We start from the raw sequence: 27,639 nt of genomic DNA on the forward strand, positions 1-27,639 counted from the left end.
CGTTAATGTACTTTATATATAACTAAAGGTAGAAAAACAATTTAGATACATTAAGAACTGAACCTAATCTTTGCCCATTCCTTGAAACGCAGAAGCTTGCAGTGAAGTCAGATGCTCATCTAATTTGACAACTTCCTTTTGTGACCCACTGTAACTCCTTTTACTTTTCTGGCTCCTTCTGCCTTTCCTAATTAGGCCTTTCATAATTTAAGCACCTTGTGTCGCTTTATACAACAGGAACTGACTGGGACCTCTGTGTATTACAGTGTCAGAAACAACAAAGAAGAATACAAGTTTCGTCCTGATCCTGCAGATACTTAAACACAGAATTTATTTCATATGCTTGACAATGAATGTAGTTACTTCTGAACATCCATGCTTACAGATTCAGTCATACACAGAAGCTCATGACCTCTTCAACCCGGAAAATACCTTAAACATGCACATTGCCACTGCTGGCTACAAACATGTTGCCCTATCTTATTGCAAAGTCGGATCTAACTTGCTGCCCATAATGACTTGCTGGTCTATTTTTTGCATTTGTTCTTCCCAAGCATCTCCCTCCTATTAAATATTTGTTTTGGATACTTCCTTTCCAGGCCCCCAAATGTTCTAAGATGGCTGCATAAAGTTAGGCTCCTGACAAAAGAGGGCAGATCTGACACTGAATTAAGTTACACTGGTGTGTGTGTGTGTGAAAATCAGGTTTCTTTTACATAGACTACAACTTAGGAGTCTGATTTCAGGTGTACAGAACTGACACACCTGGCCCAAACATATTATCCTGCACATCAGCCTTTGAATTTTACTTTCTTTAATCCTGCCCATATTATTAACCTAAAGCAGTGTTTCAAAACTTTGACAAAAATGTTCAGCCCAGCAAAATCTCTTTAAACCGCCCTTATTTCTTAGGTTTCCTCCATCATCATCCTAGCTTGCACAAGGCTGGAAAGAAGCAGACGCTTGTGGTGAGCAGCATTTTAGGTTCTGTTCCCTGTCTTCTAGCAAAGGATTTAAACATCTGAGTTTGGTAGAAATCTTCCAGTGCAACTCTACTTAATCCCTTATTCATACGTCTGTGTGTTGATGGGCTACTTCTAGTGAAAGCTTACTAATGGGTGCAAGACGGTACTTCCTTTAACACAGCAGGGGCCGCACACACCAGCTGTGTGTTGTAGACCTCTGGCTAAGACCCTGATGTTGAGCTGTCTGGTGTGTCTGCATTTATTAGCAATAGATGGCATAAAAATGAGCATAAATATATAAAAAATCATCCCAAGTATACCAGTTCATAGGGCTAGTATGATTAAGGCAGATTTGCTAAAGCTGCAAGGGAGCAGTGTGGCTAGGATCACGTCCAGACACCTCTGATTCTCCAGTCTGAATGATTGTGTATTGACTTATACCTGAATCAACTGCATTCAGACATTTACACAAGTCCAAAGCAGCACTCACGCCTCTGGAACTGCGGTGAGACACCTTCCCGACACACTGCATCCCCAGCAGATGATGTGTGATAGCGTGCGTAATGTATTTCTTATACAGCTCTTTGTTCTGCTTCTTGCACGCATGCATGCATGCACACACACTGCTACCATCCCCCCACACTCTTCCACATGGTGAAACTTCAAAATATCAGACTCAGCTTTACAAAAAACATGTGATCGTGACAATCAGAAAAGTTACAAAGCAACAGAGGAATGGTCAGACCAGATCCGATTCGAAGTCCATGTAGTCCCATATCCCACCCCTGGGATACTTCAAGTCCCAGATACTTCAGGGGAAGATGTCAGAACCCCACAAAGCCATACGTGGCAACCCCACACCGCCATACGTGGGGCAATCTGCCCTCCACGCAGTCTTGTCCTGGTCTCTAAATATTGGCTTTAGCTCTAAGGTACAAGGATTTATATCCATTCCAGAAAGTGTTGTTCTAATTCATCAGAACTCAGGCTACCCGTAGCACCCATATAAATAACTGGTCCCTTTATTAATCTTATTAAATGTTTTGCAGCAATAAGTTCTGTAGTTCAATCCACATGTTGTGAAAAGTATTTCATCAGTTTTGAATTTCCCACCTTTCTAATTTCACAGGATGTCCTGATATTCTTTGGTATTGTGTTACATTGAGATAGAGAGGACAGATGCTCTAGATCTATCTTCTTTGGACTATTCGTAATTTTACAATGTTTTCTGATTCACCTGCTATTACAATCCCGATCTTACCGGCTGCTTTTTTTAGTGGCAGGGTTTTTTTTTTTTAAGATGGGAATCTCCCAGTGTCAAAAACCACCCCCCACGCTGCAAATTAGCAGCATGGCGCCCATGTGCCATGTGCAACTTGTGGTGCTGCAAATCGCCTGTGTGACCGCCCACTGTGTCCACTGCACTCTGTCCCCCAGCATCAGTTACTGCCATATCGCTGCTGCTAATGCTTAGGCCACAATGTGTAGGAGTCCTGTGATTAAATTAAATGGCTTGTTAGGAAGGGGTCCTGAGATGTTCCCAGTTGCTATTGTAGTCCCCAGGGAAAGCACCTCTTCAACTTCCCATTCTTCCCTGTCCCCCCAAAACGACTCACTCTATATAGCACTCTTGGGAGCCCCGCTAGAAGTGTTTTCCCCATTATACAAAGGGGAACAGAGGCCTAGAGAGATGAAGGACAAAATGGAAAACCACCTGCCAAAATATTGTTGTAAAGGTCTGGCCCAACACCAGTTGGACACTTGTCCTGTGACAGAGACAGATATAGAAAGCAGTCCTATTGCATTACAGTAGCAATAGGATCACCCTTTCTTGAAATTGCCTGCCTCCTTTGCTGCAAAGACACTTGTTTCTATGGTCTGTTACCCCAACAATTTCTGACCAAAACACTGCCTTGAAAGTGGCTTGCATCTTGCAAAGATGTCACCCCTTTGCCTAAATGAAATAAGCTAGCTCTGAATACTGTGCCCCTGAATGTGCCTCCTTTTGCAGCCAGGGGTGGATGTGACAGAGCCAACAGCTTTTCCTTCTCACCCTTCTTTGCTTCAGCACATTTCTTCAGACTCCTAAGGAAGCAGGGTTTGAACATACCGGGTCCACAGCTCTACCAAGGGCTCCTGAGATCCTTTCTTAACACACCCCAGGGAGAGGAACTGTGCCATTCACCTGGCCCATGGACTGGCCCCACGCTACTCATCCAGCTTGTGCGGCTTGATGAGTTCGACCCTCCTGCTCTAGAGGAAAGGCCGAGAAAACACAACACTTCCGTAGCAGGAGGAGGGCCCCCCCCAGGCCAACCTGCTGGGCCTTCTTCCCGTGACACACACTGACACTGGAATAGCTAAGCCCCTGTCTGCCAAGATCCCCCTGTAACAAGAACGGCTGAATGAACTCCCCTCTATGTCCAGCTCGGCAAATGTCCCTCTTAACAAGAACCGCTATGTAATGCAAACACTGCCATGACAAATTACCAGTGACAGGAATGGCCGAACCCACGCCACCTGCAATACACTCCTGTGAGAGAAATGAAAAGCCTCCTAAACATGGTTTTATGGCAGAGAATGAGTTCATCCTGCAACAACCATTTTTTCATAGCAATGGTTAAGACCCCCAACACACCTGCGGAGAAGAAGGATCCCCTCCCCTCAACTGATGCCCAAGACAGGGATTAACACCGAGCCCCCCCACTGACAACAAGACAGGAGGGGACTCTCTCGGTAACATATTCATCCAGCCTCCACTCCTGCAATGCACACTTCTGTGACAGGTATGGCTTTTTTCTCTTTCTGGCCTTCACACCCTGTGCAGCAACGTGCAATAACAGCTGTCTTCCCCCAGTGCATCCTTGCGACGGAAATGGCTGAATCCCCACTGCACAGCTGGCTTGGCCATGGTTAAGCTCTCAGTATACCTCCTGATTGCAACGGGGATCCCTCTTCTATTCAACCCTGTGACATGAATATCTGAGACACCTCCTCCCAACAGAGCTCTCTACTAGGAATGGCTTAATTGCCCCCAGGACACCTCTGGGATAGAAATTGTTTTAAGTCTCCATACCTATATGACAAGAATACCCAAGAATACCGGCTACCCCTGTAACATGCATTGCTGAGCTGCAGCCTCCAATGCATCCCTGTGACAGGAGTGGCTGAGCCACTTCATCCCTGACACGGTGTCACAGGCACATAAAGCCACTTACCACTTTGTCCACACAGTATTAAGCCATGGAAGTAACGTTAGGAGTATAAGTGTCCATAAGTGGCAGGTGTTCCAGCCACCCATCCATCATGCACAAAACAGGTCTAGACCTGGGGTTCCCAAACTGCAGTATGCGGACCCCTGGGGGTACACAAGACATCTCTGGGGGGCGGTACATGGAAGAAATTGTATAATGGCAGCTTTAATTTTCGTTATAATAATTGGCATTTAAGGGGTTCAAATATAAGGATTGCTGGTAGGGGTACGTGGGCAGCTGGTAAATCTGGAAAGGGGTACGCAATAAGAAAAAGTTTGGGAGCCTCTGGTCTAGACACCAGAGGGGGTTGTAACATGGGGGGTTGCAGGTGGCTGGCCTTTTGCACCTTTCCCAGGGTGCAGGTGTTTAGTTGATATTCGGTGGTAAGCTGCTGTCTCTCACCTTTCTTTACCCTTGAGTTATGCAATTGTGAAATACCTTTCTTGGTTTCCTTCATGCCTTTGGGCATTGCACTAGAAAATGTCCATGTGGACAGTGGTTGCTGTCTCCAGGGTGCATCTTTTCCTACCTGCTGGATGAGCAGCATAGCTCCATCCTTTCCTCCCGCTCTTTGTTCAGACCGGTTTCATTCTTGAATGCAAATGTTCTCCTGTTTGCCTCATTAATGCCACCATTCGAAGGCAGTTAGTCTCCTACAGAGAGCAAACTCAGCTCAGTCAGTGCCTTACTAAAGAGGGCTGTGTTTACTATGAAGAAAAGTCCAGGTGTCCCTTCCTGCCTGCTGCCCCTTCCTTCCAAGCCCTGCCTCCGCTGCCCCCATTCTGCTGCCAAAGGAGAGTACACAACTGGGCTTTCCGCTCCTTACAGCTTGTGTACTAGGGCTAATTGCTGAAAGGCACTCAGTAGCCCAGTTTTGCACCTTGTTAGCATGGCAATTAGCTCTCTTTACCCATCCTGATTGCTCTTTTGCATATTTGGTTTAATTCATCTTTTCCCGGGGTTATAAATGAGGCCCCAGAGAGACACTGACAGTTGTGCAAGGAAGCCTAGAAGGAGACAGTCATGCTGCGAGTCCTGCTGCTCCTGCTGCTCCTGGTCAGGAAGCAGGGCTGCTCACCCAGGCCCCACCGTGTCCTGCCAGGCGAAGATGCAGGAGACAGGAGAGCCGAGGCTATCAGGAGGCTTCTGGAGTTATTTGGCCTAGAAGACCCTCCCCGTTCCCCCCACCATTTCAAACAGCCTCCCCAGTACATGGTGGACTTATATAACACGGTAGCAGATGCTGATGGTGTCACCAAGAACCCTGACATCCTAGAGGGAAACACCGTCCGCAGCTTCTTGGATAAAAGTAAGACCCCTGGCAACCTCGGTTGTACTAATGCTCTTATCTGTCAAGAGTTTGGTGCCCTGAATGCCTCTTGGCCACTGGAAGCCAAGGGGGAGACCCCGAGAAGGCAATGCTCCTGGTGTAAGTGAGCACAGCCTGTGTGGCATTAGAAAGCCTTTGCTGCTGTGTTTTGAATGTGCCCGCATGACGCTGTTGCTTAATGTGACACTTTGCTCCAGTTCACAGTGATAATATGCATTTCCTGTTCATCCTGTCAAGCGTGGCTAAGAATGAGAAGGTCCTTACTGCCGAGCTGCATCTTTTCAGAATGAGGGCCAGGGTGGCTGATGGGCCTGCCTACAAGAGACATCACTTTTGCCAGGTAAGGCGAGTGAAAGCGTGCACGTGCGTCTGCTTAGAAACTGCACTAGACAAAGTCTGCTCTGAGTGAAACCGCTATGCATTTGAATTTACCTTGCCTTTACTAAGAGTTTGATTAGGCTTCTGGCTTGTATCCTGAACGTGCCCAAGCTGATTACTTATTGACTTAAGTTCAATTGACACAAGCCAATTTTAAAATCATTTTAGCATGGCCATACGAAAAACTCTACCACTTCAACTGAACCAGTTTCTAATAAAACCCATGCAGCTTGGAGTGGACCTTAGGCTGACTTGGATAATTTCCCCCTCCGCTCCTTTGCGATAGACGTTTCAAGGAGGTTTTTCTTAACCAGCAGAGTTTGGTCTTTTCCTCTCCCAACAGGTGAGTGTCTATCAAGTCCTGGACAAGAGCAAACTAGATTCCTCTGAAGGGAAGAAGCTGTTGTCAGCCAGGCTTATCTCTCTACAAGGCTCAGGCTGGGAGGTGTTTGCCATCACACAAGCTGTAAGTGTCTACAGTCCAAATTAAAATGTGCAGAGGGGGGAAGAACAGAATCTCTGTTGTATGGCCAAACCGCAGCGCATAGCCATTTAAATTACAGGACTCCCCATACTTGCCCTACAGATCCCTTGGCTCAGGGGGTTGATTGCTGAGGGGAGGGATTGTTTGTCAAAGCTTAGGTGTGCAGACAGGTGATAAAGTAACATCTCACTGCCTGAACCTCTTGAGATGTCCCTGTAAGCCAAGCTCCTCTTCTGCTGTCCTAACACTTAAGCTCTGCAGACTGACCTTTCCCAAAGCAGGGCTACGCTGCAAATATATATATTTCAGAAATATTTATGTTTCTGCTGCATATTTGCAAGGTGGTGCCCCAGCACTGTATGGATATATGTGGGATAATATCTGAAGCAGAGTGTACATTTTTGGGGTGATACCAAATGCCGTGTGCTTTTAGGAACCTTGGTAAAAAGCACTTTAAATATCATGGACTAGTTTTGTGGATCCCAACTTCAAAGGAAAAAGAAGAAAAGTATTTTTCAGAACTATTGTAAAAATGTAAGAAATAAACTGTAGAGAAAATGCCACAAGGGGTGGCCAGTTGTACATCTGCTTACCTCTGTAAAGGTGTTTGATGGACCACATAGCTCTAAATCAGAGTTTAGCTGTAGGGTGGGAGCTGGTGATGGGCTGCAGGGATTGGGATTAGGGATTTATTTCATTTCCATTTCTATTGCGTTTTTATTTTCATTATAGTCACACTTGATATTAAGGTTACATTTATAAGTAGTTTATGAAGGATAATAAATGATTAACAGATAAGGTCTGTGGCAGGTGCCTACAGTCACCGCAGTGCAAGGTTTACTGGATGATAAACTTGGTTACAGGCAGTCCACTGATTTGCTGGACCCTATAGCACAAGATTAGCCACTTAAAATCTCCATTAGTCATGGTTCAGTCAGGTCCATAATTGCAGCTCATCATAAAAGGAACCCTACTATTAAACATTGCTGGTTTCTACTGCAGGGGTGTCTACAGCTCACATCGGGAATCGGGGCCCCATTTGTCTGGTGCTGCACAAATACACACCAACAAACAGCCTCTGATCAAAGTGCTTTTAGTTAATGTTTCCTAAATTGAGTGGTAGTCCGGGGGGGGGGGGTGTCACACAATGACAAACATCAGACTTTTTCATCGTTTTGGTGAAAGGCAAGAGGTGAGGAGAGGAAGGCTGATGTGCTGCAGATAAAGCCTGGCTTTCCTAAGTGGCCAGAGTGTTTATGAGACCCCCAGCCTTACACTTGGCAGTGCATAGCTCATCTCTGTCACTATGAAGTGTCCAACTGAAGGCATAAGTGCATTGCATGCTGCTGACAACAGGGTCATGGCATTATATCATCATAGGGCCCTGGGGCAAGAACTGTCACTTTATTACGTGTGTGTATAGCACCTAGCACATTGGGTCCTGCTTCCTGATTCAGCCCATGGACATTAGCACCGTTGTGACTGTTCTTGTCACAGTCAGAGGGTCTGAGAGTAAAGGGCACCCCCTTGGTCCACTGCGAATTGACTTGAAGTAGCACGGATGACGGCTGGCTCTTTATGAGCTCCCCAGAAGGAAATGACTGGGATGGGGACAGGAAGGATGATTTCCACTTGTCGTCCTGAGCAGCCAGGATTCAGGCTGGAGGGGCGGGGGCGGGGGGGCTACTCATACTCGGCGCCTTCATCTGTCTTGGCATCAGTAAGCATTGGTGCTGTATGCATTAGCCTTCGCCAGAGGGGGGCTGGCCTTATTAACTGGAGGGGCAGTTGGAGATGTGGATTTCTTTCAGAACTGACATGTTTTCAGTGGGTTGGAAGAAAAGTATGTATAGCCCCTGTCAGCATACTGAACCTCATGATGCCATCCCCGGAGCAGGGAGCTGCCTCTTTAACCCCTCTGAGACAACTCTGAACGCGTTTCGGTTTGCAGGTTCGTGACTGGACTGAAGATGAAAGCAGCAACCAAGGCCTCCTGGTCAGTGTTCGTGGCTTAGCAGGGGCTTCAGTGGATGCCCCCCACATGGTGCGATTTGCGTCAGGAAGAGATCACCATGAAAGCAAGAAGCCGATGCTGGTCCTGTTTACTGATGACGGGAGACGAGGAGCTTCTGGGCCAGCCAACATCTCCCCAGGTGAGGGAAACGCCCCTGCACTCTACAGGGATGGACACAGAGTTACTGCAATCATGAGCGAGTTGAAGTGTGACTTTTGCCCCAGCGGGACTGTGCTCAGTTCCTTCCTTGCTACTTTACTGACAAAAATAAGGTTCACTGCTCTGTCAGAGCCTAGAATACAACTATAGGGTAGGAAGCTGGTCTCTACCTCCTGTTTGACTTTTCCAGTTTTACTTTTTATGTTGATTACTGATGCAGACGCATGAATCGGAGAGAACGCAGTGTGGCTATGATCCCAGAGTGAGTTTGCAGGGCTTGCAGCTGGGATTATATCAAAATGATGAAAACTCAGTGTAGGGTCAGTGGAAGTCTTCGTCCTCGCTGATGCCATGGGGATAAAGCCCATTCTCAGAGAAGAACAACTGTAATTCTCTAGCCTTTGCAGTTTTCCTTTCTGTGAAATGGGCACAATAATTGCCCTTTTCCCCCCGCCAACCCCTCTGGAAAACACCGTGGGAGCTTCAGGTAAAAGGGGATTATTTACCAAGTGTAGCTATTGAAGTTCCTTGGTCTTAGGCTGTTTTAGGAAACAGGAATAAGACAATCGCTCTGTCAAATTGCTAAACTGAAAACAAATGAAAGAAGTGGTTTTCCTTCCAACCTGTGGAAGCTATCTGCCAGCAGAGCTTCCTGCTGCAGAGTAGTGAGTGCTGCCCTGGGGGTGGACACGAACAGCTACAGTTGTGTTAAAGCGGGGTAATTTAATGTCATGCTTTAGGTTATAAACTGGTCTCCCAAGGGTTTAGGACCCTTTTCCTTACACAAAACATTGCACTGTTTAGCCATATGTTTTACGAGGCTGGCTTCTTCCAAGTACTGTCCCCATGTAGGACTGGATAAACCCAATATTCTGGTCTGGTAAAGCCTAGCTTACACTTGGGCACGTCCACACAAGACATTTACTGCAGAGTTGCCTAACTAGCTCCATAATAAAGTTTCAGCATCTACACATGTGGCCCTATAAGGCCACAGTAAACTGAAAAATGCTGCCATAGGTTAGTACTTGTAAACGCTATCCTGCGGCGGTGTTATTTAGTGCGCTACAATGCATGTGTACATGCTAATGGGGCTGGATGGGGGGCATGAGGGTGCTTCAGTGCTGGCTAGCTTCACAGCAGGGCACCCCTGTGCCCCAGCCAGCCCCTCCGCATCACGTTCAACCAAGTCAAAGCAGCTCCAGGCTGGCGGGCTGCTGCAGTCCTGGCACATGTGTAAACGCAGATCCCAGAAGCAATAAACACTGGCATGAACTGTGCCGGAGTTTATTCAATCACATTAATAGCATGTGTAGAAGCGCCCCACGAGTCTTAAGTTCTGTTGCAAACAACAGGACGTGACGGGTTTGTAGTTCCCTTGGCAGTTAACAGAGGAAACTCTTCATAACAAATGCTTTAGAGATCTTTTGTCTGAACATGGATGCAGACATTAAAACATACATTTACCTTTCACTTGCACTATATCCGTTCCATTATGAATGTGAGCCCCTCTTTTCTGTGTCTCTTCTCTCCTGGAGTTGCCCCGTTGAAACTCTGGACATAAGTGGGGGCGCTCCTGATTTAGTCTGTGGGAAAGAGAGAAACCAGACCCAAAGGGCCCAGTGATCCAGATATAAGCAAGATTTTTGAGAAACGACTAGATGGTAGGGTTGGTAACTGGTGGGCAAAGCCTGGTGAAGGAGACAAACTTCACTCTCACTCTTACTTCAGTTCATATGTTCAATTTAATGACATTGTTCTCATCTTATTGCTCTTGCCTAGACGTAAACCCTCAGACTCCCGTCCCCCCTGCTGAGCCGATGGCACCAAAACTGAATGGCCCACGGATCACCCGCTCGCTGGATCCAGTCCTGCCCTGCCAGAGACACCCCCTCTCAGTAGACTTTGAGGAAATTGGCTGGTCTGGATGGATCATTTCACCACGAGGGTACAACGCATATCACTGTAAAGGCTCTTGCCCCTTTCCTTTGGGTGAGAACATGAGGCCAACAAACCACGCTACAGTCCAGTCTATTATCAATGCTCTCAAACTGAGCGAGGGAGTGAACAGCCCCTGCTGTGTCCCAGACAAACTCTTCTCCATCAACCTCCTCTATTTCGATGACGATGAGAACGTTGTCCTTAAACAATACGATGACATGGTGGCTGGGAGCTGTGGCTGTCACTGAAGCTGGTTCTCGAAGGAGGAGCAGGGACGGGCCAGTGAGGCAAGGAAACTCCCTAAAATGCAGAGCGGGCTGCTTCCGGGAGCCCTCCTGAGAGTTTCTCACCCGCCTGAGGCTGTGCTGTGCTTCTCTGCTCAGGCTAGCAGGCAAAACGCCTGCCTTTTCAAGTCTCCGACCTGTATCCATATCTCTAGCCACCCTCCCCTGGATCAAAGGGGCAATTACACCGAATGCCTACAGGGCCTAGGAAATGCTTTGATTAACGAAAAGCAACCTGTGGCAGAGTTCCCTTTGGCAGCCCAGATTCCCTGGAGGTGTTGGTGTGCTCTTTACAACATGGTTAAATCTGTGAACTATTGTGAAATCCTTGGGCTCCGCGCATTTGAAAGAAATTGAAATGAAATGATAGAACAAAGCTTTCCAGTGCCAGGCAAGAGGAAAGCCAAGTCCCACAGGGTAGTGTGGAGACCGCTGCTAGGCATCATTGTCCGTGGAAAGGCCTCCCTGCCGATTGTACAATATGTATATAGCAGAAGCACTAATATATGATGGAAAAACTCCTGTACAGTATGCCTGTAAATATGACCTTTTGCTACCTGTAAAATGATTTCAGAGTGCCTATTAAATGTAGGAGAGAAGTGCTTGTGATGAGGCTTCCTTTGCAAGTGATGAAAGAGCTTCGCTGTTGTTATGGGCTCTTGAATCTGGGAGAGAGTCATGCTCCTCTCTATTACACAGTGCAGCTCTGCCTTTCTGAGGCCCCTGGGTGCCATTCGTATGGGCACAGCCCCTACCTTCCTATGCACTTACTGCTCCCAGTAATGCCAAAGGTCGTGAAACCACCATGAGACCTGGGATTTCAAAGTCAAAATAACTCCGACTCGCAATCTCCCAATCCAACCCTCATATCTCCAGATTTTTCTAGTTAGTAAATGGAGGAAAAAGGGTGTGTGGGGGGGAAAGGGCCCCACAGTGAGGGAGGGAGGGAGTGGGGCAGGGGGGCATGGGGCCCTGGGGCCAGGGCGGGTTGTCCAGAGGTGCAAGGGTCGGGGGGAAGCTTCCCGCAGCAGCGTGCACCCCTGGGGCAGGCATGGAGTCACTTGCCCTCAGCGGGGCAGAGGCCGGCTGCCTGCTGCGGGCTGGGGCTCTGCGCCCTGCTGCCTTGCCCCGGGGAGCTCAGGGGAGGTCCAAGCAACAACACCTATGTGTTATTTCACTCTCGCCTCCAGCAGTTTCCTAATCCTATGTATGACACTTGGCCAACTATCTGTTGACATTTTTGACATGTTTAGAAGGTCACTGTAGCAATTATTGACTTTGAGCTCTGGCTGATGAAGTTCTGGTTTCAGGAGGTGGCCACACTCACTGCAGTGATTGGGCATAATTTTTACTTCCAAAAGGAGCAAGGGCCCCCGGAAATGGACCCAGGGACCAGCCTAGTTTAGCCAACATGACAAATCGCTCCTTTTCACAAAAAGCAGCCAAATCTGTGGTTGCCGTAGTGTTCAGACGAGAGAGAGAAATGAAGCTAATCCAATCCACAGGTTCGGCCCTTGTGTTGAGCGTCAATAATGGACTCTCCAGACCTGAGTCAACTTGTCTTGGATTCTTCAGTTGACTCTTCCACTCCTTACAGCACGCAGTGAAACAGCCGCGAAGGATTTCAGACCGGTCCCTGGTGGCTGCTCTATCTTAGAAAGCATTCGATGAGACTCACTGGCTCCCTCACCATCCAGATCATAATGTTGTACAAAGTCCTTTAGCTCTAGATGTGATGTCCCTTGATCACCAAATCCTACGCGTGTGTGATTCTGAAAACTGGCCTTCTGCCACTGCCAATAAACAGGGCTAATCCTGTCCCAATCTTCTTTCAAACACAGGTTCAAAATAGCAGTTGCTTAGCCTTGGGAATGCAGATGAGACTGAACTGATTTCTCTGCTCAGATGCTCTTTGCCTGCTAATCACCAAATGTATATCCACAAGCAGTTGTGATGGCAAAATATCCCCCTCCCACCCACCCCAGCCTGGCTGACTGCTGGATAAGGCAGCTGTGACAAGGAGTTCAGATTAGATCAGATCCTGGGCCTTATCAGTTTACCTAAACTATTGGGGAGGAATTTTATGTCACATTTTGTGCCCAAATGGCAGTTACCCAGCTATGCAAGTGACATTTTTGGCACATACACACAGATGAGGGATTATCCAGTCCTCTCTCCAGAGCTCCTTTTGAAGCTGAGATACTGCCCCTTGCATTTAATAGTCAGCAGATAAAATAGCTGGAACACAGTAGAAAAGCTGGGAGAAATGGTCCAGGCTAAAATCCAAGGCCTACTTCCTTCCGGAACAATATCCAGCTCACTGGGCACATTTATACATGGGCTTTAAGTGCAATAGCCCAGTTTACTGTGCATTAAAGCATCACATAAAAACTGCAAATATGCTAATGCATAATAAAATAGGCTTTCACTGCTGAGCATTAGGGCAGCCTAATGTGCATTTATTTAGTACCTCACATTGGAGGACTAAATGTAATGCACATTAAGAAAAGCACATTAATGCACATGTAGACATGCCCACTGGGCCACACAGTCTGTCGCATACACTCTTCCTCCTGTTCCCACGTCTACTTGTCTTGGCTACCCAGGGGGCCAGTTTCAAAAGGAGGGCTGGGGAAGGGACTTGGTAATGCCCTACTGGTGTGTTGGTTAGAGCACTGTACTGGGAAATTGAAATACAGATTCAAAACCCCAAGGGTGGAAGCTATCCAAACTGCTACAGCGAAGGAGCATGGGGAGGGCGAGTATTGAGGAATGGGAGGTAATGACTGCACTGCTGCCACTCCATCTTCCTAAGGTGCTAGGTAGAGTGCCAAGCACGCTGTGATCCCTAAACAAGCCTCAGATGCTAAGCCCCACAGGCACTGGCACTGGTAGATCCTAGGGCTGGCAGAAAGGTGTCTAATACCTTAAGGACAGTGGTTAAACAGTTGACGTTTATCATAAAACAAGCAATCCACTAAAGGAGTCGGGCTCCTCTGGCCTATTCCTTGGCTGCTTCTCCAGGGCAGGCTCTGCTAGCAATACAAACACTTACTTGTCTCCAGGCCAGTATCCTTCTGCGGCAGATCTCACCAGGGCCCCTGCACTGCCTTCTGCCCATTTCTCACAGACTGATCCTAGATTTCCCTACAGAACAAATCCTGTGATCTGCCAGCCACATCCTCTCCATGCACAGCTCCTTGGTCACTGTGGCAGCCTGCTCAGTACACACCTCACAGGTAGGTTCCCTTGATACACCTGGATTGCCATGCAGCTGCTATTTCCCCAAGTGTGTTTATTTTTGGGATCAGGCTCTTTCCACAGTTTCTGTCCCTTCCCCTCCTGCTAGGGGACAGGGGTTAATCTGAGTGTCCAGCCCTAAGTGTCTGAGGTCAGCGGAGAAGGGCTCGAGAGGCGTGCTGATTTCCTGCTTAGCAAATTTATCACATGAATTTTGAGCACCATTGTGCAGTATCTAAACCCCTTTGGCTGTGTCCAGATGAGCAGGAGCCAGTGTGCACTGCCCAAACCCATAGCTTAACCAACTGGAGCTGCACTCGGCTGCAGGCCAGGCTCCCAGCTGCAGGAGTGACATGGCTGCAGTGTTTCTGGCCCCCAGGACCCCAGGTAAGGCTGCTGGGGCTAGCTGCTGGTTGTTGACCCCAACCTTCCCCACCCCACCCAGGGTAATCTGCCGGGTGCCAGAGGGCACATGGCACAGGTATTCCCCAGGGACAGCTAGCAGTGGCACAAGGTGTGCTGCTGGTAGTTGTCCCTGGGGAACCAAATGTCTGTGCTCATCTGGACATGGCCTTTGAATGCCAGCTTGATTCCATGTCTGACCTGCACCCGTTCGGTATGGCATCCTGTTGCCTCTCCTGGAGCCTTTATAGGGGTGGCAACCTGCAGCATGCATGCCACCAGTGGCACAGGCAACTTCTGTGTGCGACACTTGGCAGATTGGGGAGTGGACAGGTAGCACAATGGCAGATAGAACTGAGAGCAGAAAACAGATCAGGCAGGAGAAGGGGATTGGAGTGGCACTCAGTAAAGGCCTGGGGCTAATTTGTGGCATACCTGCCAAAAAAGTTGACCACCACTGATGTAGGTTAATGAGTCCAAAGCTTTGGATTACAGAACTTGGTCTTTTGGCTTGGGCAGTAGGAGACTGTTTTTCCAGGTCTGGTCCCTGCTGCAGATCCACCCGTGGGTAGGGTACATGGATGCACTTGCTCTCAGCCCACTGAAGTACACAGTAACCCAACCCTGGGGGTAACACTAATGAATTGTCAAGATGGAGTCAGGTCACATCTGCTTTGCCCTCTGCTTCCTCCTGATTATGATGTGAGAAACCTGCCCCAGTACACTTCAGTTAGCAAATGGGTTGTGCCTGAGAAATCGGGATATTCAAACTAAAAAGCCTGAGCAGTTTAGCCTTGTATTAAAGGTGAGATATGGTGTAGAGGGTCATGTGGGTCTCACTAGCTTGGCAGGAGCTTAGGGGGGAACTGGTCATTCAGACTATCATTCCCTGCTTTGACTCAGAGGACAACAAATACTGCAGTCCTAGAAAGGGACATTTTATTTGTCCTTCCCACCAGCTCCCATTCACTAGCCAGTGCAAGGTATGGATGGAGCACTTCTCACCCCTCTCTCATACCGCCTGGCCCAGCTGCTCAGGCCGGAGGGGAGTGTACAGCGGCCACATCTACATGAGCGGTGGCCTGTGCAGTTGTTACTGTACAGTCATTTAGTACTTGCTTAACCAACTACTAAATGACTGCACAGTAACCAGCGTTATTGCCCAGTATCGTCACCGCACAGTTTTTTTTAGATGCTCCTGCGCAGTAGCTCATTACTACTGTGCAGGAGCATCACCGTCACAGTTTGTGCCTGGCAACGCTACGGCACCGTAGCATCTCATGTAGACATGCCCACTGAGTACTAAATCCAGGCATTCAAAACTCTTGAGTCAGGCTCCCTGCAGTCATGAGACTGGCATAAAAATGATGGACTCTATTTTTAAAAGCTGCATGCTGTTTTTCTTTTTCACTTCTCTTCTGTGTTTGGTGCACGCTACCAAAGGGGTGTGCAGGGGTTCCCATGCGAGGGGCAGCCTCAGGCATTTGCCTCTCCTGCCGTCCTGTCTCTACACACATGCAAGTCTGGCACACCTGCTTTGACTAGTGCTTTGCCCTGTGGGTAACCCAGTGATGCAAGGCAAGAGAGCAAATGTGGCCCACAGAAAACATCAAAAACTTGAATGAGCAGGCATTGAGTTTTCTCCCAGTAAAAATAAGCAGAAATTAGTTGAGTGTTGTGTTCTATGCACAACAGCTATAGCCTTAAGATGAACTATCTGATTTGCAATGTTAATGCTTATTATATCTGTTACTTGCCCCAATGGAGTCCCCTGTGGTTCAGTGGTGGACTCCTTGTCCGCCACACGGGGGACCACAGTTCAGCACAAAAATCCAGCCATGGAGGCACCAAACATCCACACCTAGCCTGGCCTTTGGGTTCTGTCTCAGTGGCCTAAAGCTGGGATAGACGGTCTGGATGGCCTCCACTCCTCCAAAAACTTCGGCGTAGATATGTGCACGGAAGGTCTGGGTGGCCTGTCATGCACACACCATGATCTGGAAGGATCAATAGTTGCCAAACTTGCTTCAGTCCCAAGCCTGTTTTCTTCAGATTTCACTTGCTGTTCTGAACTTGATGATCTTTATAAAAAAATGACAGGTTTGAGTCCTTCGGTTGCAGTAATTTAGGAGCTAGTATAAGGGCACTGACTTTCTGAGTTACCCATTAACTCCTTGGCTATTAAAATAATGCTGGTCACAACCACTGCATTTCAGGCTCTCATAATTATCCAAAGGTTTGTCTTTTAAGCTGAAATGTCCCTTATGTGACCATTGCCTTGGTTTCCCCAAGCCTCGCAACCCAAGAGCTCTTGCCCCTTTATCAGTAGCTCCCTGGTAACGTGGTGTCCGGGACTGAACACGTGTGCTCCCCAAAAGTTCTATCTTATGGCAGACTTAGTTCGTTTACTGCACCCTAATACCAGCACACATGTGGACAGTGATGTTTTACTGCGGAGCTAATTAGTCTACTCTCCAGAAAAGCGCACATGTAGATGCACCCACTGGGGGATCAGGTGACTTGGTTAAGGGTGGAGTAGTCAGATCGCATGGTGGTCTGGTCGGTGGGTGCCCATTCTGGAGTCGAAGAGCCAGGTGTGTGGCCAAGTGGGTGGGTGGGTAGAACAGTTAGGTTCATGACTTGGTGAGTGGGAAGTCAAGTTGAGTAGGCTGGTCCCTGTGTGGCCAGGCTGATGGGTGGGGCTGTGTGGTCTGCTGGGTAATAACCAGGTCACGTGGCTCTGGAGGTATGGGTAGAAGTGCTGGATGGCACAACTTCATGGAGGAGGGAAGGGACAGGCGGAGTAATGAGTTTCAGTGGCATGGTTGTGCTATTCAGTGGTGGATGTGGGTATCAGCACGACAGCACTCAGCCAATTTCTTCATGGCTCTCTCCTTAAAGCAAATTTTCTTGCCAAGCTTGGCTGAGAGGCTAGTCTCATTCTCGTGGGCTTTCAGCTTGGCGTAGTAATCAGAGAACTTGTTGTAGAGAATGGAAATGGGCATCCCATTGAGAATGATGCCAAAGGAGATGCATCCAAATGCCACCATCCTGCCCAGCACTGTGTCGGGCACGGTGTCTCCATAGCCCACTGTGGAGAGGCTGACCTGAAAGAGGGTTGAGAAAGGATAAACTCCCATCAATTCATGTCCTGGCAGGCTGCTCCTGGCCTGATTGCCCACTGAGCCAGGTCCCTACTACTGAAAAAGGTCCTTGTCCTCACTCTCACAGTCTGACCTGTCTCTCCCATTTGAAAGCTGGGTAATAGCTCTCATGAGTCCCCAGACCCCATTTACACAAGCCTGGCATCACTCCACATGTCTTCCATGTGCCCAAGCTGGGGATCAGTTTGACTGTCCACCTCACTGTATCAGGTCTCATGCCCAGACAGAGTTAGTTTGTGTTCTTTCCCCTCATGGCCACAACCGCACATGACTCCCTCCACTCCCACGACCTGTGCTACACTACATTCTTTCCTCAACTCCAGGGGTCCATGCATGTGTTACTCCTTCATCCTCAGGCCTGGTCATGTGATAACAATCTTCTTCTCTTCTCCAAACTCATGGGTATGCCTTCACTGCAGACATTGCTTCTCAGCCCTTCTATTAAAATACAGAACAATCTCATCAGGGTTTGGTGGATCTGGACCAACTAAGAGTGTGAGGTAGAACCTAGGTTTTATTTTCATTTGGGTTGATAGCCTGTTCACTTTGCAGTGAGCTGCAAGCTAAATGCCTCCTATGCTGATTCGATAGGATGAGCATCAGTTCTTGAGGTGATGTGGCTGTGAAAAAACTAAATGTGATTTCAGGGTATATCAGATGAGGTATTTCCAGTAGAGATAAGGAAGTATTAATACCATTTGTCAAGGCACTGGTAAGACCTCCTATTGAATACTGTGTACAGTTCTGGTCTGCTGTAGTCAAGAAGGATGAACTCAAACTGGAACCGGCATACAGAAGGGCTACAAGGATAATCAGGGGAACAGAAAGCCTGTCTTACGTAAGAGGAAGCCAAAGGTCTGTTCAGCCCAGTGAAGTAGAAGTCAGGGCCAGGAGGGGAGATGAAATTGTTCTCAGTGCCGTAGCAAGGGAAAGGAGGTGGGGAGCAGAGCAACCTCCCCCGTCACTGAAGTGAAAGGGTGCCAATAGGTGCTTCCCAGCCAGGGCAGGACACAGGACAGAGCTGTGAGTGGCTCATTTGTGGAGCACGGGGATGGGAGGAGGGTGGCTCCCAGTGCTGCATGCACTCCCAGGCAAGCATGGGGGGGCGTGTGCCCCGCCGGATCTGTGCACAGGGTGAGGGCGAGCTGCTGCTGCAGGCTTTGCTCTGGGTGCCAAACCTCCTTGCTACTGTGCTTATTGTTCTGTATAAATACAGTTTGGGAAGCGGGGTGGCGTGATGAACACCAAGAAAGGAAGTGAACTATTTAAGCTTAAGGACAATGTTGGCTCAAGAACAAATGAATATAAACTGACCATGGACATATTTAAACTGGATATCCGAAGATTCTAACAATCAAAGCAGTGAGGTTCTGGAACAGCCTTAAATAGGAGTAGTGAGGGCAAAAAAACACATAACTATTTTTATAATGGAGCATGCTTTTACCAAGGCCAGACTAAAGAGACTATGGAGCTGGCTTTCTGGCCACAGGCTAACAATTATACTAGAATGACGGTGTTGTTCTGGCCATTAACTCTTATTAGACTGAAGGAAAGAGGCAGGAAAGATAAAATTCCTTGAGTGGGTGCAGATGATGACGAGTGATGGCCTCTCTGGCCTTGCCTGCCCAGTTCAGGATATCAGTACAGGTAAAGACAGTGCAGCCCAGCTGTCTGAAGGTCCATGCACACTATATTCCCCAGTCAATGGGTGGTGGAGCTCACACCCTTTCGTGTGAGCGTACCTCTTAAGCCATTGCTCCCCAACCTTTTTCTCAGCATGACCCCATTTAAACATTGGAATTTTTTTGCCATCCCAAAATGATGCAGACAAGATCAATGCCCCCGCCCCCAGCATGTGGCACGGCCAGAGTGGAGCCCATCAGGGTGGGGAAGAAGGATGCAGGCTTCCCACTGAAGACTTCCCGCCATGCTGCCCTTCCTCCAGGGGCCTCGGCAGCCCACTGAGCAGGAGGGCAGCAAGGCAAGCCCTGAGCCCACAGTGGGCCTGCATCCGCCCCTGCGCCATACACAAATCTAAGGGGGGCCATGCCCCTGCCATGCTTCCTTCCCCAGAAGTGTATGCAGCAGCAGGGAGCTAGCACCAATGCTGTCCCCCAGACAAGTCACCCCTGGCTCCTTCCTGCTCCCCCAGCTGAGCCCCATATTCTCGCCCTGGGCTCCATGCACCAGCCTGACTGGGCAGCACCCCCAGCCACAACCCTGCCCCATCCCCTCCCTCCCTCCCTCACCGTGGGGTCCTCAATCTGCCCTCCGCCACCCCACTTCACCTATCTGGAGGGCACTGCAAGATGCTACCTGGCTGCCATGGGCACTTGTGTGCGCACATGCACATGGCACCCCTTCCTTATTGCCCCCCTCCCACTTTCCCCAGCCCCAAGCAGCCCCTTGTAGGCTCGAAGTCTGCCAGCCTGCACAGGGAAACCCACCATTCCTGCTTTTTTCTGTGATTTTCATCATAACCAGTCGTCACTGTTGAGTGTCTTTGTGACCCCATTTTTTAGTGTTGCAACCCGTTGAGGTCATGACCCTAAGGTTGGGAACCACTGCCTTAAGCCAAGATCCAACAAATGACCCTCTGGCTAAGTCCTGAACACTTCGAATGTGAACTCTCACTCCTCGCTCATACCCGCACATTGACATTTTACCTTTCCTACCTCTTCCCTTCAGTCTAATAAGAGTCTGGGGCGTAGCTGGCCAGGACAACACCACCGTTCTAGCATAATTGTTGGCCTGTGGCCAGAAAGCCTTGGTAAACATGAGTAAGAGCACCTGCATGCAGCGGGGAGAGGTTGGGGACTTGACGGTCCTGAGCCCTTTCATGGCAATCCATAGTTCTGCAAGTTGGGGGATAAAATCCTCAGGGTAGACTTGGACCCAGAGCTGATGGGTCAGAAGACTTATGACAAGACTGAGGCTACAGTCAAGCAGAGATTAGGGCTGTGGAGTTCATGCCACCTGTCAATGGGAGAGTGCATGGCTCATGAGGGTGGTGCTGCTACCAGTGCTTCTGTACACCACACTGGTCTTCATACTGGCCCTCACGGCAGACTGTCTGCAGGATCCAAAGGGACACGTGTATCTTCTTCTAGGGCTCGAGCTTGGCAAAGCCAGCTAGACCCACCCAGTACAAAGCTAAACTGACCGAGGGCTGGGGGTTTCCAGATATACTGCTGTTTCTCTGGGCAAAGTAATGAGCCAGGGTCTATAAGCTGGCAGTAACAAAAGGGTTCAAGGTGACATGCTTTATCTGGTATTTTGATGGCGGCCTGCTGCAACATGGCAGGTGTACACAGTGCCCAGAACACACTTATGGGATCCTACCAGATCCTAAAGCAGCTCCACAACTCCTACGAGCTGAAAGACAAGGTCCAGAAACCCTGATGAACTACTGCAAGATGCAAGTAGTAGTGGAGGTGAGAGACAGACTGTTGCTGGTGAGCGTGTTCCCCAGTGGGCACATCTCTACATGCATTAATGTGCCATAATTATTATGGCGAATTAAGTTTAGGACCTGTAACAACAGATACTAAGTTAAGTACCATAATTGGTGCTACTGCAGTAGCGCTGGTGCATGTCTTTTAGGTGATGCAGGGGAAGACAAATGGGAGAGAAAAAGAGGCAGCAGAAACCTGGAAGAGGAAACATGGCACATGGGTTTTCACGCCACGAACACAGAAGACGACTGCTGAGTACCAGTGGTGCCATGAATCTGGACTGGGAAGGGAAAGAGGAGGGTTTGGTGTCGGTTGGGATGCGGCTGTAGGGCTGTGGATGGGGCAAAGGAGATGCAGTGAGTGGATGTCTATGAAATCTATGAAATCTATGAAATGTAAATGTAACTGGCAGTGATGTTTTGTGTGAACTGTTTGGTCATGATTTCATAGATTTCATAGACATCAGGGCTGGAAGGGACCTCGGGAGATCATCGAGTCCAGCCCCCTGCCCAAAGGGCAGGAAGTCAGCTGGGGTCATAGGATCCCAGCAAGATAAGCATCCAATTTACTCTTGAAGGTGTTCAATGTAGGTGCTTGAACCACCTCCGCTGGCAGACTGTTCCAGACCTTGGGGGCTCGGACAGTAAAGAAATTCTTCCTTATGTCCAGCCTGAAACGGTCTTGCAGGAGTTTATGACCGTTCGACCTTGTCATCCCTTGGGGCGCTCTGGTGAACAAACGTTCCCCCAGATCCTGGTGGTCACCCCTGATAAACTTATAGGTGGCCATCAGATCACCCCTGAGCCTGCGCTTTTCCAGGCTAAAGAGTCCCTTGGCTCTCAGCCTGTCATCGTAAGGTCTGTTTTCCTGACCTCTGATCATGTGCGTGGCTCTCCTCTGGACTCTCTCAAGCTTCTCCACATCCTTTTTGAATTGTGGAGCCCAAAACTAGACGCAGTACTCCAGCTGCGGCCTCACCAAGGCCGAGTACAAGGGGAGAATGACGTCCCGGGATTTGCTCGAGAAGCATCTATGGATGCAAGCCAGCGTTTTGGTCGCTTTACTAGCCGCAGCATTGCATTGGAGGCTCATGTTCATCTTGTGGTCAATGATGACCCCCAAGTCTCTTTCTTCTGTAGTGCTATCCAACGTAGCGCTGCCGAGCCTATAAGGATGATGTCGAGCTGTACAACCAAATAACTGTCTATATATACATGTGACTTTATTTCTGATTTTAAAAAAAAGAACATCAGCCTAATGATTTTATCTGTGATTGTGTCCTGTTATTCCAGCACCATCTGAGCCTATTGCTACAGTAATCGAGTGACAACACCAGAAGCTCTGAGGGCCCCAGTCAGTTCCTTTACTTGAAGTGCATCCAGACATTTGAACTCTGATTTCTCATGGGTCTGGCTACCGTCTTGTTTAGCCACTTAAACCAAGGCCACGTTGGTGTGAGACTCCCACTGCCTGATCTAGTGATGTCTACCTGCAGTTTGCAGTGGTTTAAACACCAGCACAGAGGGAATCAGTCCCCTCATCTCAAGCTTATGCTTATTTTACAAACTTTTTTCCCCAGAAGTTTGAGCTAAACCTTCATCATCATCCACTAGATTTGGAGAGCTTAGGGCCCAGGCCTGCACAGGAAGAGCTTCACAGATCAGATCCCTGGACTAAGGAAGGGGTACACAGATAAGGGACTGATTTCCAGGGAGCAAAATCTGGGACAAACATGCTACGCAGGTTCTGGAACCAGAAGTAGTCAACCCCTCTTCCAGTTCATTATCAGTTGCCCCAGTGCAGCGCTTTGCACAGCTAATTAACAACATGCAGAGGTAGAGTTAATTAGTTGGCTTGGGCCCAGCACGCTGTGAATGCAATATGAGGCTGATCCAGGACCAACATTTTTCAGATTTGGGACTTAAGGTGGGAGTATGTGAACAGGAACTTGAACATATTGAGGTAGAGGAGGATCCTGCTGTGCCTGTGATTTTTTCCAGCAGCTCAGCCACAAATAGCACAGGGCTGAACACTGAGCTCTATCCTCAGCTGTTGTGTGCGTCTTCCAAAGAAATGGGATTTAATTTTATCTAGTCAGAACTGTCTCTGACTGACTGTTCCTTTAGGAAATTCAGATATCATCTGTAGCGAGGTCAAAGCTGCTGGTTCTTCCCATAGTAGGCTCCATACAACCGCTGGGAAAGAACAGGGGGAGCTACTGAAATGAAGAAAACTCAATCATAAACAGTAAGTGCCTACACAGGGAACACAGCTTCAATTATGGGCTCTTCACCCAAGCAAAGGCAGAACAAGAGCCAATGTCTGGAAGCTGAAGCCAGATGAATACGGACTGCAAATGAGGAACAATTTACAACAGAGAGGACAATTCGCCATAATTAAGAACAACGTCCCACTGTTGCGGCGGATTCTTTGCCAGTGTGAGCTGAATATTGAACCTCTCTCTAAAAGACCAGCTCTAGGTTAAATGGGGATTAATTCAGGGTGGTTGCGAGGCCTGGGCCATGCAGAAGATCAAGCTAGATAAATGCAGTGGTCCCTTCTGCCCTTATAACCGATTGATTAAAACCCCTGCTTAGTCCAGGAGTCTCAAATGCTTTGTTTCTTTTCTTGGAACCACGACTCGTATTGTCAATACAAAAGCTTCACCTTTTCTGCCAGGCTCTGCCCTCTCACCTGAACTCAGGCCAGAACAGTGCAACTCAGTGTATTCATCTCGAGCCCAGCTCAGTTCAATGACCCCCCTACCCTGTGCAGGTCCATTCCCCTTTGCCGTTCCTGTGACGTAGGGGCCTGCTCTATAGATCCACCCCTCATGCTCCATGCCCCATTTCCCAGTATCAGCCTCCCCATGTCTCTCTCTACCCCGATTTTGGATCCTGACTGGTATGTTGCCCCTTTACACCCCACTTGGCCAAGCCAGGTTCATGTACCTTCTGTCCCCTGGGGATAAAATCCAGCCTTATTAATGTCCCTTGCTTCATGAGACCAGGCCTGAAGATACATCACCATCCCTCAGTCCCTGATCTCCATGCCCTCCTGTCCCTGCCATGAGTTCAAGCATTTTTCCGTGCGAGTCTCCTGCATCATCCACTGGCCACAGACATGTCTCTCCCTCCAACATGATCCCAGCCATCCCATCTCTCCCCGAGCCTGGGCCACATTAGAACTCAGTGTCCCGCTGCCCTGGGGAGTGGCACCCTTTAGTTCTGGCTTCAGATGCTCACTGTTTCCCAGATCCTGAGGATTTATCACCCAACACCATTAACAAGAACACACAGTGCTTGGTGTGTTCAGACAGTCCTTCCCTGCCTGGTACCCGAGGTCCACTCCTTGGATGACCTTGTCAGACCTCTCAGATGCACGCATCCGAGCCCTGTGATTCAAAGGCTCTTTCTGTTATAAAATGTTTGCTTACAACAAAGTAGTGCAACACTGCCCAGCTCTCACACAGCATTTTTTGTAAAGTGCTTATCCCCATTTTACAGATGAGTAAACAGAGGAGCAGAGGTGAAGCAGCTTGATCCAGATCACAAGGTTCTTATTCCATCACAGCCTGGGTAGAGGTTAATCCTGCCCAGATGTGATGTATAGTCTGAAGTTCTTGCTGCCCTTGGGTTTCTTGAACTGCTGTGACACAGGGTGCTCTGTGTCCCCACTTCAGTGACCTTCCACTACATTTGTAGGCCAGAGCCAGAGCCCCCTGATCAACTGCTTTGCTTCTGGGCCAAGATGGCTTTGGGAATCTGCCAGCTATCTAAGGAGTTCAGCGTGCTGCGCTGTCATCTTCAGTTGCAAGTTTGACTTCTGTCATCAGAGTCCAGCCAGTAGGGTGGTAAATATTCCCCTAGCACTGAGCTCAGGACAGCAGAATGATTTGACTACCCACATGTACCCCCGACCCAAACAAAATGCTTCCCTTTGTAAGGAATGGCTGCACCTTACCGCTGCCCACCACCAGGCATCAGGGATGCTGGTGAAGTTGGTGCCTGGGACATCATGTTCCACCGAGTGCATCAAAGCAGAGAATGTGAAAACACCCATGGCAATGAAGAGGAGGAGGCAGCACACCTGTTGATAGCATTGGCGGATGGTGAAGCCAAAGGCCCGGAGGCCGGTGGAGTGGCGAGCCAGTTTGAGGATGCGGAAGATCCTCAGGAGTTTGATGAGTTTGAGGACTTTCCCCAGCTTGCTCACACTCTTCATTCTGTGCAGTTCCTCGTGGTAGAGAACATCCCCTTCAGTTAAATATTCAAAGAGAATCTGGATGTAGAAGGGCAGGATGGCCAGCATGTCGACAGCATTAAATGCAGCTCGCAAGAACTTCTGAAAGCTGGATGTTGATATGAGCTTCATGAGATACTCAGAAGTGAAGAAGACAGCACAGATGGCCTCCAGCTGCTCCATACACGCCTTTCCGGTTTTGTGTTGCATCTCCTCCACTGTGCTGAGTGTCATGCTCACAATGGAGATCAGCACAAAGAAGCTGGACATGATGGCAATGATCTTGGCAGGGATGGAAGAATAAGGGTTCTCAATGAGGTTCCAAACAGCTTTCCGAAACCCTCCCAGACACTTGCCCTCAAATTCTTCCTCCCGGTCTGCGGGCTCAAGCTCTGCCTCCAGCTCCCTCTGTACTTTCAGATACTCTTTGAGCTCAGACTGCTTCTCCTCAAACAGGATCCGGCAGCACCGCTGGGAGTATTGCAGATGAATGCCCCAATATTCAATTTCTTCCACAAAGTTTGCAGGGCACAGCTCATCCATTATCCAAAGGACCCCACTCTGGTAAAAATGGAAGATGTAACAGAAAACGAAGGGGTCACGATCAAAATAGTATTCATTCCTCTGCACTGAGTAGTCATCACAGAGCTGCAGTTTTTTCATGGGGTCTGTGTAAACTGCCAGCTTCCCAATTCTGGTGATGGGGTAACGAGCAGCCACTTTGCAAGCAATCCGAAAAGATGTGCCCCCAACATTGATGTTGAGGAAGTGGCGATTCTGTTGCACAGGAGTGTTGCTCTTCTCCTGGTTCCCGTCAGTCACATTTTGCATGGAGCTCCACTGCTTAATCAGGCTGCCTTGTGCAAAAGGGAAAACAGTTACCTCTTTCTCTGGAGTTGGACAGCAATCTTGGTGGCTCCCAATCTTCAGGTTGGCATAGAGACTCGCACGCCTCATCCCGAGCTGCCTTATGGCACCTGACATTTCACACCAGAGACCCACAAAATTATGGCCTCTGGCTTGATGGCTCTGGCTTTGTGTTTCCCTTACATACGTTAACTAAGGAAAGCTCCCTAAGCTTGTGAAGAGGCTATTGAGAGTGCTCCACCCCCAATGCCAAAGGCCACAGGCTGTGCTGGAGCTCTGTGTACTGCTAGGCTCACAAAGCTGATAGCTTATGAGATTTACTGACTGGAATTAAGCTGTGGAGGTCAGAGTAGCTAAGTTCTAGCTCCTTAAAACATTAGGAAGATTGAAGTGTTAGCCCTTTTATGTAAGGAGCTCTATCCAGGTATACGTTTCTTTCATTCCTCGTTTTATTCTCTTCATTCTAGTTGGTTGCTTCTTGCTCATTTCCAGATACGGATACAAGTATTTATCATTTCTGTACCTGAATCAGGAAAAAAAAAGCACATCATGGGAATTCATTTTCACTCAATTCCTGCTAATGTCTTAATTGCTAAGGAGGTAACAAAAACAAATGTCAACTCTAACATAGTTACCTCCAGCTCAGGCGCTGCTTTAAGATTTGTTCATTCATTAACTATTTGTGCATTAAAACTCTTGTCTGTTCCACCATTACTTTTCTGCAGCATTGAAACAAGAGAAGCTTTCACAGACAGAACTAAGATGAAAATCTGCCGGCTCTTAGCCCAGTCTATGCAAGCCAAAACCTGTCTCAATTTGTACAGTCTAGTAAGAAAGTATTGATGGCTTCTGTCGTTCCCTTCATGTTGTTCAGCAGCCTACAGGAAGGCAGGATGATCAACTACAGCTGACTCTTTGCCCCATTTTGTAGCTCAGTGGTTGTCAACTATGGATATGTGTACCCCTAGGGGTATTTAAAGGGTCATAAGGGGTACATGGAACTGCATGCATGCACACAGCTGCAGTGCAGCACGTGGGAGGCCAGGAATGCAGCTGGGCCGTGTGGAGAAGAGCTGGGTCCAGCTCTTAAGCTCTTGGAGGAAAAACTGGGACTGGGGCTGCCAGCTAGGCAGGGTGTGGGACTGAGCCATGGGCAGGGGTGCAGCTCCACCGCTGCGCACACCCCGGGAGGACACAGGGGGCGTGTGCCACCACATCTGCACACAGAGCGGGCTGGGGCCAGGGCCACACTGGGCTCTTCCCGGCAGGGGGTTCTGGCCCGGGCTGTACTCAGGGCAGGCAGCAGCAGTGCTGGGGGGCGGGGGATATAGCAAATTTTGGGGAGGCTGCAGAACCATTCATGGCTCCGTCCCACACTCTGCCCCAGCTGGGCAGTGCCTGCCCCTGTCCAGTCCCTCCTTCAGCGTGGGGTCTTGATCTGCTCTCCCCCCCGCCCCCCTTTA

General features: G+C 48.7%; 2 protein-coding genes across 2 annotated transcripts; one reads left to right on the plus strand and one right to left on the minus strand.

Moving 5' to 3' along the window:
* Positions 1 to 5,134: 5,134 nt before the first annotated feature.
* On the plus strand, positions 5,135 to 11,405 carry LOC109320565 (bone morphogenetic protein 2-like). Its single transcript, XM_019550703.1, has 5 exons — positions 5,135 to 5,528; positions 5,747 to 5,889; positions 6,271 to 6,393; positions 8,363 to 8,564; positions 10,364 to 11,405. The coding sequence occupies exons 1-5, from the start codon at positions 5,243 to 5,245 to the stop codon at positions 10,768 to 10,770; spliced, it is 1,161 nt and encodes a 386-aa protein (XP_019406248.1). The 5' UTR covers positions 5,135 to 5,242; the 3' UTR covers positions 10,771 to 11,405.
* A 5,495-nt stretch (positions 11,406 to 16,900) lies between these two features.
* On the minus strand, positions 16,901 to 26,367 carry LOC109320566 (potassium voltage-gated channel subfamily V member 2-like). The gene is made up of 2 exons (XM_019550705.1): positions 25,031 to 26,367; positions 16,901 to 17,555 (listed from the first exon to the last, which is right to left on the minus strand). The coding sequence occupies exons 1-2, from the start codon at positions 26,291 to 26,293 to the stop codon at positions 17,283 to 17,285; spliced, it is 1,536 nt and encodes a 511-aa protein (XP_019406250.1). The 5' UTR covers positions 26,294 to 26,367; the 3' UTR covers positions 16,901 to 17,282.
* Positions 26,368 to 27,639: the final 1,272 nt, after the last annotated feature.

This window comes from Crocodylus porosus, unplaced genomic scaffold, assembly GCF_001723895.1.
Source record: "Crocodylus porosus isolate Cpor-Errol unplaced genomic scaffold, CroPor_comp1, whole genome shotgun sequence".
In the NCBI taxonomy this organism is placed as follows: domain Eukaryota; kingdom Metazoa; phylum Chordata; order Crocodylia; family Crocodylidae; genus Crocodylus; species Crocodylus porosus.

Bases quoted from the DNA above. Each gene is read 5' to 3' on its own strand.
- LOC109320565 (XM_019550703.1), top strand. From the start codon at position 5,243: ATGCTGCGAGTCCTGCTGCTCCTGCTGCTCCTGGTCAGGAAGCAGGGC. The intron at 5,529-5,746 runs GTAAGACCCCTG...ACTTTGCTCCAG, and splicing joins CCGCAGCTTCTTGGATAAAA to TTCACAGTGATAATATGCAT. The intron at 6,394-8,362 runs GTAAGTGTCTAC...TTCGGTTTGCAG, and splicing joins TGTTTGCCATCACACAAGCT to GTTCGTGACTGGACTGAAGA.
- LOC109320566 (XM_019550705.1), bottom strand. From the start codon at position 26,293: ATGTCAGGTGCCATAAGGCAGCTCGGGATGAGGCGTGCGAGTCTCTAT. The intron at 17,556-25,030 runs GTAAGGTGCAGC...ACCCTCTTTCAG, and splicing joins ATGCCTGGTGGTGGGCAGCG to GTCAGCCTCTCCACAGTGGG.